Source organism: Rissa tridactyla, chromosome 4 (genome assembly GCF_028500815.1).
Source record: "Rissa tridactyla isolate bRisTri1 chromosome 4, bRisTri1.patW.cur.20221130, whole genome shotgun sequence".
Taxonomy (NCBI): domain Eukaryota; kingdom Metazoa; phylum Chordata; class Aves; order Charadriiformes; family Laridae; genus Rissa; species Rissa tridactyla.
In genome coordinates, this window is record NC_071469.1 from 83,788,710 (window position 1) to 83,805,911 (window position 17,202).

Consider the following 17,202-nt stretch of genomic DNA (forward strand, 5'->3'; position numbering starts at 1 on the left):
AGTAATTAGCTTTTCTCTACACAAAACATCGCTGTTTTAACTGTAGCTGTTTTGGGACTTTCCCGGTCTGCAAGCACATTATCTTTCTCGACTAATATAATGGTTGGAACATACTGGATGAGGAAAGACACAAAGTACCAGACCTCCCTTGAGCACTGGGCCAACACATGGTCCTTGGGATAGTTTGCCGAATATTCTTAAGACGACTGCTCTTCCACTATGTGAGAAAGAGGGTTTTTTCTTAGCCCTAAAATGACTGTCTTCAATAAGCGGTGATTCACTGAACTAGCCCTGAAGCTGCCTGTGGAAGCTCAGTATTCAAAAACCATCTGTGCCAGCAAGTACCAGGAGAGGGCTTTCACTTGATATTTAAACAAATTATACCCTCAGATATTTCAAACATATACTCTATATTTATGTATTTTGGGATACTAGCCATAGGTCTTGATGAAAAGCCAAACTATTTAATTATTATTATTCTTAAATACAGAAAAATACTTGAATTTAACCTCTACACTTCTATTCTATAGTAAAAAAAGAGGGACTCTGAAATACGCAAATTCTGCATTCTTGTCACCTTAGCACTACTCAAATATTTAACTTGTAAAGTTACCTGACCTACTCTTGTGATGGTTAATGCTTTTCTTAAAGCTTTAACTCTTACAATTACATGAAAATGTCTATTTCGTAAACAAAACCATTTTTAAATCCTAATTCTTAGAAGCCTTACAATTCAATACCAAAGCTTGAAAATGTGAACTGAATAGATTCAAAATCCGTAAGATAAACAAAAACAACTCAAAATTTATTATTTTTAATCTGACATTAGAGGTGCTTAAGGGTACGACGTAAGGAGCTTGAGTGGCTGCTGTCTTCCCTTTCCTCTCCATGTCCCCCACTGCCCTGCCTTCTCCACCCACTGCCGTGTACCAACACAAGAGTTAACAGCACCCACGCAGCACGTAAGAAGGAGGCAGCACTGCTGCTAAACGCATAACATGGTTCAGGAGCTACACACCTCACTTAGTAACCATGCATTAGATTCCAAAAAGCAGTAACATTCAAAAGATACTTTCCAATAATTTTGGCAAGTATCATTAAATAAATTTAAACACTATAAAATTCTGCAAATGCAGTATCTTCAACTCTGCAAGGCACAGAAGCTGAATTCTTCCAGAAATATCTCGTTTCTCTTTACCTCTTCTCTTTCACTCTTGATCTAAACCACATTATAATAATAGGCAGGCTGAATTACTGATGAGCTGCTGGCTGCTACAGAGGCGGCTGTGTTTCTAGCAGATTATCTAAAATACGAGAAGACAAGAAAGGTACTAAAGGTACTAAAAAGAAAGCGAATGAAGAGCAGGTGATCTCAAGTTTGCTGCCTCTGCCTTGCTGGAAGTTCCTTTTCCAGCGCTCACTGGGCTCTAGGCCAAACGACTTCAGCAAGCTAAGTAGAAACTATTCACTTTTTATTGTTGTTAGGTTAGTTTTCTGCCAATTTATCAAATGGAAGCGGGTTAGCACAGGGTACGACAGGAGCCAGAGCCAATGAAAGGGAAGGGGCAGGAATGCACGACAGGGGGCTGGGCTGGAGATAGCTCAGCTACTGGGTAACCACAGTCTGAAACCAGTTACACAGCTGGTGGCAGTCTTATTTGAGGATATCTCGCCCCTGCTCATCCATTTCTCTATAAAATCTTTTTTCCCCATTTTTTTTTTTTTTTTGGAAAGGAATTTTTTATATGGCTGGATGGAGAAGCAAATCAAAGAACATATATGATGGAAAAATAACCTCACCCCAAAACTGCTAATGTTCCATCTCCCCAAGTAAAAGTAATCAAAAAGCCCCAGCTGAACCAGCACAGAAGAGGCAAATGATGGGCCTGGCCTTGGTAATTTACAATCATCCTGCCATCCAAAAAAAAGCCTATTTAGCTATGGCTTGAAAAGAAGCAAAGACGTCCAAATGAACCCTGGCAATGTGAGATGGAGACAAGTTTAAAGAAAACACTCTTGAACAAAGTGCTGGTGAAAAAATATTTGCAATTCTGAGCACAAGCTTTTTCACATTTCTAAAAGCTGTATAAGAGCTGTTTCCCTGTATGCAACAAACAGTACTTGATCCCAGAAACACTAAACTTTTCCATCAGCTTTTTCTCTTAAGCAAAATAACCATCACTACTCCCTAAATTGACCTCCTGCTCAGATCAAAAGGGTATTATTAAAAAGATCCAATTTCCAAAGAGAAATTGTGAGCTAGTATTTTTGTTGAACCAAGAAGTTGGACTGAAATCCAACACTTCTCATTGAAAAAAAATGGCCAATGCAACCAAGTAAAATATCAAACAAGAGTTAGTTCAGAAAAGGAAAAAACGTAACATGGAGGGGTGGGATGATTTGTAAATGGTCTCTTTGGATCAGCAGACGTGGAGTGTCCCAGCTGTGGCAAAAGCAGGCATATATGTCAAAAAAGAATAATGAGGAGACCAGCAACTTTAATGACAAAAACTGAATGTTTTGACAAAAGGAAAAAAAAAGAGGCAGGCCAAGAAAGCTCTTGCCAAGTCAGACCTTGCAAACAGAGATTATCAGTAGCAAGGAGTTAAGAAGCTTAGAAATTGCTTAGAGAAATCAGAGGGTCATAGACCATGGTGGAAGCCAGACATCTGAAGGTGGAACGGGGCTAAAGGGGATGTCTGTAAGACAGGACAGTCTTATAATAGTTTTCTTTGTTGTTTATAATCTCCAGAAATCCAAAGAAGAAAAATCAGATAGTCTTAGACAAACAATGCAAATGTCCAGTACCTTTTTAGAGTGAAACATTTTTGAGGAGTTGAGTTTATTCCTGCACCGCAGAGCTTTTCTAGCAGCCAGCCTGCACGATAGAGCTTCTGCAGCACTTTAGATCCTACCCCCAGAAAAGACACTGAATAATCCAGAGACAGTATCCAAGTCCTTGAAATCCGCTTGCAGCCAGGCACCGACGTGAGCTGGCCAGAATGGTTAGAAGCTAGGAGGAGAGGGACGGGAGCAATTCACTCTGAACTGGCAGAAGATCCACACAATTCATGACCCCAGGAAATGCATGTATCAGCAAAAACTCGGATAATTTGTCGATTGAATAACACAGAAGTTCAGCAAAATTTGGGTTACGGGAGCAACAAAAGGAGGCAAAACATCTCCCGAAGCCTTTGGAATTTGCCACAGCCCTTTCTCTTTCCTTGAAGCTGTGTACCAGCAGAGTAAGGAGCTTCTAAAGAGAGAGGGAAACTGTTCACCATAAATCCATCCAGGCATATAGCTCTGAAAAAAAATGTTTCACTGAAGGTGACCACAATTTTGTTCATCTAAACATAAAAGCTTAAAAAATGATTGTTTTTTAAAAGGGGCAATAGACAATAAAGATTAAATTCTGATACTTAGGAGAAAATATTCCTTTGGTCAAGTAAAGACCAGCAGGGAATGTACATTTCTTAAAATCTGAAGGGATCCATGTATTATTAGAAGGTTCAAATTATTTTTAAAAGTGAATCTTGTGTGAAAGCCAATGCTATCAGAATCCGAATGAGCTTCTAATGAAAGCTTCTTTTGGCCTGTTGCTGCAGGATTTCTTACAGGTGCATTCGGAGGAGAACAGAATGCTGCGCTGAATGTAAGACAAGGAGGGAGACCGAAAGGGAGGGAATGTAACAGGACAACACAAAACCCAGGAAGGTCCCTCAGTCCAAAACGGATTTGAACAGAAAAAGGGAGAACCTTCAACATACCTGAAATCATAAGAATTAGAATATAAACAAGATCCACTTCTGTTCCTAGCTCAGCTCATTCCTCAGCACTAATCTTAGCACATGAAAAGAGAGAGAGAAGTCAGATAAAAGCTTTCCAAAATGGGAAACAAAAAGGCCTTTGGAAATGCCTGGCATTTAGACAGTCAAATGTCTGAGCCAAAACTGTTAGTTATTCAAAAACAAAATGTTTGCATTTTCCTCAGAACAGACATAGAGTAGGGAGAATTACTTTGCTCCTAATGCGTAGGCATATTTAGCAGAAAGAAAAGAAGTCCAGCTATATCTGTACCAAACACCACACTACTCTAAGTGTTAGCCAAGGTAATACAGCCTTTTACCCTATTTCTCCACCTCAGTTAATATATACCCTACTTTTGAGGATTTTGCATTGCATTGTGTAGTATAGCTATTTCTCCATTTAAGATAACAGGAGAATCATACGAACAAATCTGATTCTACTTCTAGAGCACAGTATACTTGTTAAACTGACATACAATTTAGAACGATTACAAACTCGTCTTTGCAGTTGTGGGAGACAACCAGCCATTCTGTAAAAAGTTTTGACACATACTTGTCATAAAACCACACTTACTGGTATTACTATGAGCTCTTGGTCCAACCTAAGCAATGCTACAGTTATGTTTTTCCGGATATTGCTTCATGCTCTACTCTTTTTTCTGTTTTCCTTTGGGTTATGTAGAGGAGAAAACCAGTATAAAGGCAGTGAGTATTTTTAGGGAGAGACCTACACTTCAGGTTTAACTTCTTTTTAAAATATTCTTTAAATATCTGTTTAAATTTAACACTTGAAAAATAAAACTAAGACGACATCATTTTAACCGTGGCAAAGTAAGATAAACTGGACTCACAGTCCTAATTTTTATCACCTTTTCCAAGCTACACAGTTCAGTGCAAATATTGGCATGTAGCATCTCTAGTTATTGCTACCAGGTTTTGAAGTAATCAATTCTCTGCTTCTGTGTACAGACATATACCTCTCCTCCTATGGTGAGCAGTCCAGGCGAATCAAGCTTCCGTTTCTTCCGGGGACCGATAGCTGCCAGCGCAGTTAGATTGGCATCCCTCTGCCGCATTTGTGCAAGTTCTTGTTGCTGCATCTATTAGTGAGAGAAAAAAACAACCCTCTGTTTAGTTTTCATTCTGTCGTCATTTCAAAAAGTTATTCTCAGGCTTGTGAGCATTAGGTAAAAGTCACACCACTTCAGCAGCTCGAGCATGCAGCCTTACAGCAGAGTAACAAAGAAGGTACAGAAGTTCTCTTGACTTTCCACAGGATTTCTGCTTCCAAACAACTCAATTGTTTTGGAAAACTCCATCCTTATCCTTGAAAACTATATACTAACTACACACTCCAGTTTAAAAATGATATTAAGAGTGTAAATACCAATTCAAGTCCTCAAAAAATATCTCAAACATTTTTTTCATCTTAGATTTACTTTGAATATTTCAAATATACTTGATATTTGCTTCCAAAACAATTCCTACCTAAATGAATAAAACACCTCTACCCAAGCGTTAGCAGAAGGTAATGCGGACACAAAACCCCTCCAATCTCAATTTCCGACTGCTTTCTGGGATTAGGATTTAGGTAACAACACATTTAACTAGTTCAAGGCTGAGAAAACCACCTGCCAGCTGCATTATGTAGCAGCGTAGCACGCTACAGAAAGGAAGAGAAACTACTCTGGCCAGCACATGCTGAAAAGGTAAGAGTGCATATTCATTTTTGCACTGTATAATCCTTTTAGAGAGTTAATGGTAAGAGACATATTCCCATGAACAATATTACTTTAATAAATATTCTGATCACCAATATTACACAAGAATAATTGATTAGGTAATGCAGCATATGATTTTAATTAGATAAAAGCGTTTGTAGCTCTTAGTAATAATTCTTACTAATTTCAAAACTTTGGGTTTGCAAAATCCTTCGATAAATTGAGAGGAGGTGGTGTTTTCTAATCCCATCGATGTCAGACTTGTTCCCACTTCAACAGAAATGCACAGAACACTACCTCAAGAAATTCAGTAGTGGTAATAACTACATTGTATGGTACAGGCACGATTCTTCATTAAAATAAAACTGACCTGACAAGTGTAGATAGAAGTGTCTCAGCCATTACTTACATAGGAGCTGCATATACAGGCGGGGCTGAACTAGCTTGGTCAACGTTAAAAGGTTTAAACAAAAAAGTACCAACGTATGGTATCTTTTCTCCATTCGCTTCTGTCTAGAAAAAGCAGGTCTGCTTCATGCACCCTATTCAGTGCATTTTAGCAATGCAACATATTTTCACATTCTTCAGAAAAAGAAAATTTAAAGTTTGAAACCCCATTTTTTTACATTTTTATGCTATATATATTGCAACCTCAGTTATTATCATAACCTCAGTATGAAGTTATCTACAAATACACATCCCCTTTATCTACAGGATAAAAGAATTTCCTAAATGCAAAAAAGAAATGTGGAAAAATATCTAAATAATAGTGCAAAGGTCTACACATACTTCTCTTTGCCAACTCATATTAGGTTTTTAGCTCAAATATCTTTGGCTCTCTTCCAGATTAAATGCCAGTTAGACAGACCTGCCCGCTTACCCTTTCAAGGTAGATAGCAACAGTGGTGAGCTCTAATCATTTACAAAGGTCATGATCGGAAGCTAGCCCGTAAGCAGTCATTTAAAATTCGATTGATCCCTATTTGTAGTCAGGGAAAGAAAATGGACATTTCAGCTGTATTGTAATTATGAGGCTTCAAGGCAACTGTAAATAGATGTGCAAATCCAGATACTGGCAAATACCTTACAGAAGAAATTATTACTATAGTATAACATATATCCAGGAAAGGTTGAAGATAAAACTGCATATAAAAAAAGATCAATCATCTTTTTGCTAATTTGCCATGCTTGCCAGCCTATAAGGGTTATCACAATTATCAGAAGTCTGATGAATATTTAAGCGAGGGCCAACTGGCTTAGAGTGATCTCAGACGGAGTTGTAAAGTGGATGGCTTCACAGAATAAGAAATTTTGCGCTGGAGAAAGTGTTCGTTTCCTGGGAGGTCAGAAAAACCCCCAATATGGTTCCTGACACTGGTTTTACAGTACAACAAAAAAGAAAGCCTTCTTATGTAAACCTTAATGAATGTTGGTCAAAACATACCAAACACACATACATCACCAGTAAGATCCCAGTATCCTGATGTTTCACAAAATAAGGGATGAAGTGCCATAATACTTGATTAGTACTGTATTACACAAATTCTCATCAGTCTTTTAAAAATTAGGTATCGATGATTTTTTATCTTTTAAATGCCCATCCGAAGGCAGAGGATCACAAAATTACATTTAAAAATAATCAAAAGAATTACGATCCTCATAGTGATTACCAACAAAGGCGTTCACCTTGCAGTGGTTAGTCTACTCCAGCTGGCTTAAGGGAACGTCTTTGCACACTCACTATTAACTATCAGTTTGCTTACAATAAAACAGCTTTACAGTTTATGGATACTTGCTAGTAAGACATTTGACAAGATTCCTGGATGTTATTTAACATCCCAGAGCAGAGTAACCACCATTGTTGGCTTACTCATACCCCCATTCCAACTTTTTCTTCTTTCCATCTCCAAGTCACATACTTTTTTCATAGCCTACATCAGATTATCTGTACCAAATCTTTTTCCTACTCATCATCTGACTCATCAAAAATGTTCTCCCCAATCATAGTTTTGTTTTGTTTTTTTTTTTTTTTTGAATGCAGTATCTTGGCTTTGGTTCAAAAGAAGGGGGCACTGTACCTTTCACTAAGACATTTACATATGCAATGTAGCTGCTGACATCTGAGTCAACAGGAGCTTTTCAAAATGAAGGCCATGGAGATATCAACTACTTTTAGTAGTTATAAAACCTGATATGGTTATTGCTGGTATCTTGCGAGAAGTTTAGGAATAGCCAAGCAGTTCTGTGAGAGTTGTGTAATTAACGTAGATTTAATTACTCTCATTAGGTGTCAACAGAGATTATTTTCAAGACATACGTGCGTGACTCTGACCAGTGGAGGCTTTTTTCCCCAGTATACTCTGGAACTGTATTCTCGACGTCAAGTGGAAATGACTTTGCAACCAGTTTTGCATACATACTTCCAAAGTCATCACCCTCTGAGTTCTCAGTGCTAAAAATACCGTCAATTAAATGTAGCCATTTTCAATGTTCTGAAATGACTCTTAAAATACCTGTGAAACTAAAGCTACTTAAGCTTCTTACTTTACATGAGCAATTACATTTTAAAGTAAGAAAACGGCCTGTTATTACAATATAGTTTATATTCTAAGCCAGTTAATAATTTCTGGATATTTAAACAAATGACACACCTGTTAGTATCTATACGTACTGATAAAATAAATAAATTTCATGTTAATGAACATGATTTAGCTGCAATGAATCTAACTCACATCAACCAATAAGATGCAGCCGTTTGATAGCTGCATTCATTCACACTCTCATTTTCATATTGGACTACTGATGCAATACAATTCTTTAACTTGCTTTCATCACAATTAATATGGATATATTTATCAATAGCACATTAAAATTTCTGCCCTCTGGGAAAGAAGCAATGCTTCATTCAGAACCGCGCTAATCAACAACAATTAACTTTTTTGAAAGTCAAAATATTTATCTAAAATACAGACAAATATTCCAATACATTATACAAAAAAACGCCTACAAAGGAGATGCTGTTCCTTGCTCCTTATCTGATCCCAATTTATTTTTAGCATGCCATTTACTTACTGAGAGGTATGTCATTACTTAATGACAACTCTAACTTAAAGAGATCCCTTTGATGAGAAGTACAGTATAAGAATTAAGCACCAATATTATTTCACACAAAGAAATTTTCTTTTTTATGACAGTGGCATAACATTAAAACCACATAAAAAACACTACTTCACTACTTTAATAAAGTAAAGCTAAGAACAGAGGTTCTAAAATTTTAGTTTGTTTTCCTTAGATCATTATTCGTTATGATATATTTAGGTATTTCAGAAAGAAGTGCCACAAGCCATATGCCACAAGGAAGACAGCCATATGTCTATCTGAAATATCAACATTAGATCTTAAAACCTAGATTTAATAATTTCCAAAAACCAAAAACACACTTATTCATGGTGTGCTTTGGAAATAATTTTGCAACAGAAACCAAGCATTGACTTTAAGCCTTTTTCACTTTAAGCCTTTTCTGCACTATAAGCCCTTGTGAGAACGGTCACTGAGATATTAATAAATAAATGTTTGGTGTGAATACATGCTCAGCGATTTTTTTTCTCTTTGGATTTCTACTTCCACTGGCAGCTGTGGCAGTCCATACAACTGGAAGAAATCAACTGTTTCACAGACCAGTATGGATTCATTTTCAAGATTCCTTTAAGAGATAAATCCCCCATCTGTTACCCTACATAGTATTGTAATAACCACAGAGGACAGTGAAGATTAGTTTCCACTTTTCTACAAGATCAACTAACCCCAGAGTAAATTCAAGGAAGTTAAGGCTAGAGGAATAAATTCTATGGAATTGTTCAAGATATGAATTTGGTCTGGAAAGACAGTTGTAAAACAAACGCAGGATACTCAGTATGAACACCCACAGATTTCAAGCGAAACATTTTCTCCAGTCCAGAACATTAAATGGCCTAGCCATGGCTGTAATCTCTACTGTCAACAGAGAATTCTTCCTCTTCAGGGAGCACAAATAGGGAATCTCCCACGAGAAATACATCTGTTACCGTCAGCTATGCAATCATAGAATCACAGGTTGGAAGAGACCTTTCAGATCATTGAGTCCAACCATCAACCTCACACTGACAAAAACCATCACTAACCCATGTCCCTCAGCACCATGTCTACCCAGCTTTTAAATACTTCCAGGGATGGTGATTCCACCCCTGCCCTGGGCAGCCTGTTCCAGTGCTTGACAACCCTTTCGGTGAAGAAATTTTTCCTAATATCCAATCTGAACCTCCCCTGGTGCAACTTGAGGCCATTTCCTCTTGTCCTATCGCCTGTTCCTTGGGAGAGGAGACCGACCCCCCTGGCTACCCCCTCCTTTCAGGGAGTTGCAGAGAGCGAGAAGGTCTCCCCTCCGCCTCCTTTTCTCCAGGCTGAACACCCCTAGCTCCTTCAGCTGCTCCTCACGAGACCCGTACTCCAGACCCCTCACCAGCTCCGTTGCCCTTCTCTGGACACGCTCCAGCACCTCAACGTCTTTCCTGTAGTGAGGGGCCCAAAACTGGACACAGCACTTGAGGTGGGCCCTCACCAGTGCCCAGTACGGGGGGACCGTCACTGCCCCAGTCCTGCCGGCCACACTATTGCTGATACAGGCCGGGATGCTGCTGGCCTCCTTGCCCACCTGGGCACACTGCTGGCTCATATTCAGCTGCTGTCGACCAACACCCCTCAGTCCTTTTCCACCAGGCAGCTCTCCAGCCGCTCTGCCCCAGGCCTGGAGCGTTCAGGGGGGTTGGTGTGACCCAAGTGCAGGACCTGGCACTTGGCCTTGTTGAACCTCACACCATTGGCCTCAGCCCGTCCATCCAGCCTGTCCAGATCCTTCTGCAGAGCCTTCCTGCCCTCCCGCAGATCAACACTCCCACCTATCATCCCAGTGAGTCTCACTGAGTCACCTGAATCCGTAGGAAAAGGGAATGCCAAACAGCAAATGAGGCACAGCACTACTCCTCAGAAAGACAGGAGTTGTTTGAAACCATGAGCAAAACGCATCTTGGAAGGAAGGTGAAATGTGCTCCACATGCAGGGAAAACCTACACAAACTGAAATTAGCTTTGTTTAAAGCAGAGACGTAGGTAAGAGGATGACTGAAACTCTAAGAATTCAAGTCTACACATAAATACCTTCAAAAATAAAAGGGAGAATAGGGACATCACGTGAGAGAGAGAAAGGTCAAGGAGGTGTTTCTCTACCTACAGGCAGAAATCAGGGATGGTTTTTGTCCTGGAAGGAAAATAACCTGGTGACAGAGAGACAGAGATGATTGTAAAGATAAAGAAGAAGGAACAGCTTGAGGAAGTAATAAGTATGTTTAAATACTGTCAATATAGGATTTGATAAGGGAATAGAAGCTGAGTTGTAAAAGTTAGTTTCTGTAGTCACAGAGCCAACTCAGCCCACAAAGAACTAGACTTTGGCTACTTACAATTCCCACCATAGTTCAGAAACACTGCCTAAGAAGAAGAAGAGAGGACACAGAAGAGGCTAACAGCACAACAGAAGCTATAAATATTGACAGACTGTAAAGTGCAATCAAGAATGAAGACAGCCAGGAACGACACCAAACAGGAAATTGGCAACAGAGAGAGCTAAATGGCAGAAATGTTTGATGAAAGCAAGATCATATAAACAATGATTTAAGCATTGATTTCCAGCCAATAGGCATCAATGGAGATCCCTCCTAATTCTGTTTGCGATGGATGGTTTAGTTCCTGATAACAGGGTCATATGCTGGGAAAAGCTTGTCTTAATTGATGGTTCCGCAACATATATCTATTAGTCTTAAGACAGTGATTACACCCCCTGGAAAAACATCTTTTTTACTGAGGAGAGCCTGCAATGTAGAACCTTTACACATGTCCTAAGATGTCCACAACAGAAGGTGCAATTAAGAAATTAAACTCATTAAAAATGCTGGCAGTAACCTCAACAAGTCTAGGACAATGATAAAAAAGGATCAGTGAACTTCAGAGAGAGAGTGTTGAAAAGCAGACAATGTCTGCAGACTGCCCATGCTGTGCTCCCAAAATGTTACCGAAGTCTCTAAAGGTCAGCAGAACTTCTACAGCAATAGCACACTGACTGGTGAGAAACTGGTCCAACGCAGCTAAAGTTTAGAAGTGGCGCTGCAATAATGCAATACCAGAGAAGCGTTACATGCATAATAGCAAATCATACACCGAACACATTCTGTGAGACTTTTAAACATTCACAGCTCTGCCAAATTATATCTATTTTTCTTCAATATATCTAGTTTTCTTCAATACAAAGCTGGATGCTAATTATCTACGAGCATTCTGCCCCAACTCAGTAAATGCTCCAATCATCCCTGCCAATGATGTACACCTATTTGAAGTAGATCAAGCTTTTTCTTTACTGAAAAAGGTGTGTGTATGTGTGTTAATTTTTTTCTTTTTCTTCTTTTTTCCCCTTTTTTTCCCCCCACACTTTTAACAACAGTTGAAAATTACTGCATAGTGTTTGAAAAAATCACCCTGTGCAAAGACTAAGCTGGAACATTTCAGCCTCCAAGATGAATGTTTCTCAAAATAATGAGCATCTAAATACAGTTCTAGAACCTTAACTGGGGTACTCTTGACCAAGTGGCTTTCTTACAATAGGCATTTATGTTTATGACATCTAATTTCATTATGCTTTAAAAGTTTACTCAAATTTTCCATTAACATTTGCCCTATTTCTTTCAACATAATATATGTCGAACTTCTGATATAGAAAATGTCAGGTGCATCCTGCCTTTCTTTTTTATTTTTCCCTGAAGAAAAGCCTTAATTGCAATCTCCTCAAGTCACATACATTACTTAGTTAAATGCAATTTTATAAAAAATTATCAGTAAAACTACAATTTTACCTCCTTACTACTCAAGACCACATACTGTCTGAACTGATTCAGAGTCATAGCTTCAATTTTCTCGGAAGTCTCCTTAAGAGATTACTCATAGCTCACAAAAAATTAAAAGCATGAAGAATTTTGAGAGTGATTTTAAAGTCTTGTAATTTTTTAACATACTTTTTGTCTCTAGTACTATTGTATTCCCCAAACAATTTAAAGTTCTCTTTATCCCACTAGTCCCTTTAATTAACTAATGCTCTTTATGGCTATCTATGAACTCTTTTGTTAATTTGTTATATTCTTGGTTGGTTGCCGTTTTGATTTCCCAGATACAGTGCACTATTTTAGTTTAACTTAAACCCATTTATTTCTGCAACTCTCCAGCCATCTCTTAAGCTACATATTCCTATCTATAATATACAATGTATAATAATTACTTTTTGTCAGAGAGATATCCCTCAAATTCCTCTGAAAGACTTCTACAACAATGTTTTTTGTCCTTCCAGTAGCCTTAATCATTACATTTCTTCATCCCTCAAAAAAACAGCTGTTGGAGCCCCAGCACATTTTGTCTGCTTTTGGTTATACTGTTCCTCACACAACTTCTCTCCAGTTGCACCAGTTCCAGCTCTTCTGTACTAAGCTGGAGACACCCCTATGGTAAGCCCTGATATTTGTTAGGTCCCATAATGGTGCTTGGTAGATTTGCTGAGCCAAAACCAGATCATTTGAGCAAAGACCTTCTGAGGCACAGACAACTGGCAGGATCACGATTACTAGAGCCGGCAACTTAATTGTAGTAAGATCAGAAAAAGCTCTGAAGGAATTTCCCCAAGAAGATCTGTTATTTTATTTTTTTTATTATCAGTCTTAATTTTATTTTGGAGCAACACAACAACGGACAGTTACAAATCTTCTCAAACTCTTCTTCAAAGGAAATGAGACATGCTCATACAGTATAAAGATGACTGATAAGAATATCAGCCAAAAGCCTGATGGCTCACTCACAGGCTCCTGAATCCAGGCGTGACAGAAAAAAGTCGTCACTCCTGGGGCACTGTCAAGAACGACTGGTTAAGATCCTTTCCCAGGCCCTGTGTTAATCTAAGTGGGAGTTTACTATCCTCCCAAGATTTCCAGGATACTCTCCTTTTCCCTTGAAGCAAGGCACTGTGTGAGGGCTCCGAAACAGGTGCTTTAATGAAGATGAGGGAATAGAAAATAGAGTGAAAACCAGTACGAAAAACAGTTGTGTCCAGAGTTCCAGACAAGAGTTACAAAGAGCAGCAAACTTGTTGAGCTTGTGGCTTTAGTTAGGGAGGTCTGCCAGAAACACAGGGATAACAGGAGCTAACTCAACAAAGAGAAGTGAGGCAATATGCTTATGTGAAATCATGTGCTGGAAAATACGAGGGCCAGGTGAGCCTCGCAACCAAGCTTTCCATCAGCTCCCCGTGCTTGTCACTGGAGGGCAGGCCATAATTCCCAGAGGCCATGCTGGCCTCCTAACACAGGGGCAAAGGCTGGACTAGAACATGAAGGAAGGACATGGACCTGTTGGAGCGGATCCAGAGGAGGCCAAGAAGATGCTCAGAGGGCTGAAGCACCTCTCTGATGAAGACAGGCTGAGAGAGCTGGGGTTGTTCAGCCCGGAGAAGAGAAGGCTCCAGGCAGACCTTATAGCGACCTTCCAGTACCTAAAGGGGGCCTACAGGAAGGATGGGGAGGGACTCTATCAGGGAGTGGAGCGACAGGACAAGGGGGAACGGTTTTAAACTAAAAGAGAGGAGATTTAGATTAGATATGAGGAAGAAATTCTTTGCTGTGAGGGCAGTGAGCCCCTGGCCCAGGTTGCCCAGAGAAGCTGTGGCTGCCCCATCCCTGGAGGTGTTCAAGGCCAGGTTGGACGGGGCTTGGAGCAACCTGGTCTGGTGGGAGGTGTCCCTGCCCAGGGCAGGGGGTGGCACTGGGTGGGGCTTTAAGGTCCCTTCCAACCCACACTGTTCTGTGATTCTATGAATCAACTGCTCTGTTTTTCAGATGGTAAAGTGTGCCTGAAATAAACATTGTTGGAAATACCCTTTAAAGAATCTTTCATTGCATCCGAGTAATACAACAGCTACTTGGATAGTGAAAACTCGCCGTGGCCGCTACAACTTTGTATTAGTACTGTGAGACTCTGATCAAGAATTTAATCTTCTCCACGAGTCATGAATTTCGATAGCAGAGCACAGGCTTTTGGTACTTTTATCGCTATTCTATCTCAGGCACAGACTTGAAATCTGAAATAATTAAGAACCTTTACACCAGAACCGTACCGAAACCACAGGGAAGTATGTTCTTGGTTAGTATATCAAGGGAATCAACTGAAGACTGAGGTACACAGAAATATCTCAGCTTTGTGGAAGTGAAGAACGACAGTATGTCACATACCATAAAATCTCAAGTCAGCCTGAAGCATGTTCCCTATTTTTTCAAAATAAATATTTCTATTTTTTGGTAAAATTTTTCTGCCTATATGCCATTAACACAAAACTTCAGAATAGCAGAAATTTTAAGTGCGTTTAAAATACTAGTTAATGAGAAATTCTGGTAAGAGGCTTTATTAACTAGATTATTCCAAAAGAAAATGCCCAGATTTTGATACCAGTCCTCTACCATCCTTATGAGAAATCTGCATCTTGAAACTGCCGGCCTCATTTGAGGAAATGAGGCAAATGTAGCAATCTACTAAAAATCATTTGGCTGTAATAAGTAATTTTAATCAAATAGTTAGAGAGAATGGCATTGAAGTTAATTTCTGAAGTGTCATAAACAGATGGGAAATGTGTAGGGTAGAGACTGGTTGTGCACTTGTAACGCAACATCCCTTTTTTTGCAGTCTGGATTGTGGTTTGATCAAGTCTAAGTGACATGACAAAAACAATTTTAATTTATTCTGAAACTATACTCAACTAAAGAATACACAATATAGCGAGTATGCTACTCTTCAAAAAGCGAGATTTGAGGCAGAGCAATATCAGGAATAAAAATAGCCAGACACCCACCACCTTCTCCCCCTGAAAAGTTGTGGGGGTAGTACTGGGGGTTCACTTGCAAAATGGAAGTTCCACTGGGGATGCAAAACAAGCTCAAAATTTAAATAATCTACATCTTTTCTATTTTAGATTTAACCACAGGAAAACCTCTACTGCTCATTTCTCCTGCAGATCAAGGGAACAACATACCACAGTGTGGGGACAAAATATTTCAAGCAATTTTTCATACACTGACAAGTAGTAAATTAGGGAATCTTGTAAGTACAATACAGTAGTCATCCGCTTCTATTGATCACATATAATTTACATCTTACAAAGATGTGAATTCTTGCATTCTCACTCCACAAGGAAAATCTCAATGATTTATTCATTTCAAATAAAAAATAGAAGGTAGATGAGAAGAATTACTTCACAGGCTGTAGCTTTCTCAGGGCACTAGTGCTAGGCTCTTCTTTCGCACTGCCCGAAGGGCCTTTGTGTGCAAGTCCCTCTAATTAACAAGGTGAATCATGCAGCAGTTCCCTAATTAGTGAACATGACAAGCCAATGGAAACAAGCAGACAGACCTGGCGTACAGATATGGTCAACAAAGGCACAGCAACACATCATTAAAAAAAAAAAAGTATATTTCATGTAAATAAAACACAAAAAGTAAGAGAACTAGCATAATACCTAATTTCCCTTTTCAGGTTTTATGCTTATTCCTCATTTATTGCAGATATAAATAACGACACAATAAATCAAGGTTTCCAACTGCAAGTCACACCACCTCTCCAAAATCAAAGAGTAGCTCTCCTACATGAATGAGCATCTGCTTACGGGGCATTATTTGTTTTTCTGCTTTAAAGAACTGCAGTTACATTAAGCTTAGCACTTTAAGAATCCCTTAATTAATTCTATTAAAAATTATTTTTTCTTGAAATCCTTTTTCACCAACAAATGAAGGGAGTGCAATAGTTGCACTATTACTATTGCATTATAAAAACACCTACATTCCCAATATGTAATAATTTCTAACTTTTCTGTAAGGATAGATAAATAAATAAATAATAAAAGTGAATAATCAAAGACTCAGATTTGCATTAAAAAGGAAATGAGATGATCTAAAAAGTACCTCCTTTACATTCATCTTTTCAAGTAAAATATTTTTAATCTTTCACTCTTCATTCTGCTTTTCCCAAAAATACTCTCCCCATCATCTCCAAAACAACACATGGGGGTTTAATTCATTTTCAATTTATTGCAAATTGAACCTTTGATTTAGATCTTAATGATCCTTCAAAATATTAGAAGTCTAAAATGTGTGTCACCAACAGCAGAATCCAATTCTTCACAGGAAAAATCCAGTATATTCTTTGCTCTCTATTCGTTGGCACATTTTAATAAGCGAGGAAAGCTACAGATTATCCCCTCATTACAGCTTCCTCTTCCTCACAATCTTGAAAACAAGTATTTCTGACTTTCCTCTTCTAATTGTCTAAAATTTCCTTATGTTCTAAAGTCGATGTTGAAAATACTGATGTCTTAAAAAAAGCTCACTTTTCTGACCAGTCCAGTGAAAAAAATATGGGATTAAAATACTGGCCCCTAAGTAATAATGGTTCTACACGCCTTTAAAGGTTCTTTTTTAGCTATAAGTTTGAAGAATATTTAATGATGTTTTATTACAGAACTGATTAACTGTTTCAAAGCAGTTTTAAGTTCAGTGGAAAAAT

The 17,202-nt window shown here is 38.7% G+C and overlaps 1 protein-coding gene across 1 annotated transcript in view; it reads right to left on the reverse strand.

Moving 5' to 3' along the window:
* Window positions 1–17,202, reverse strand: part of LOC128908075 (transcription initiation factor TFIID subunit 4-like) — a 142,986-nt gene that overhangs the window by 40,630 nt on the left and 85,154 nt on the right. The window contains exon 14 of the mRNA XM_054197616.1: window positions 4,787–4,909. Within this exon, the coding sequence (XP_054053591.1) occupies window positions 4,787–4,909 (123 nt within the window). The remainder of the gene's footprint in view (window positions 1–4,786; window positions 4,910–17,202) is intronic.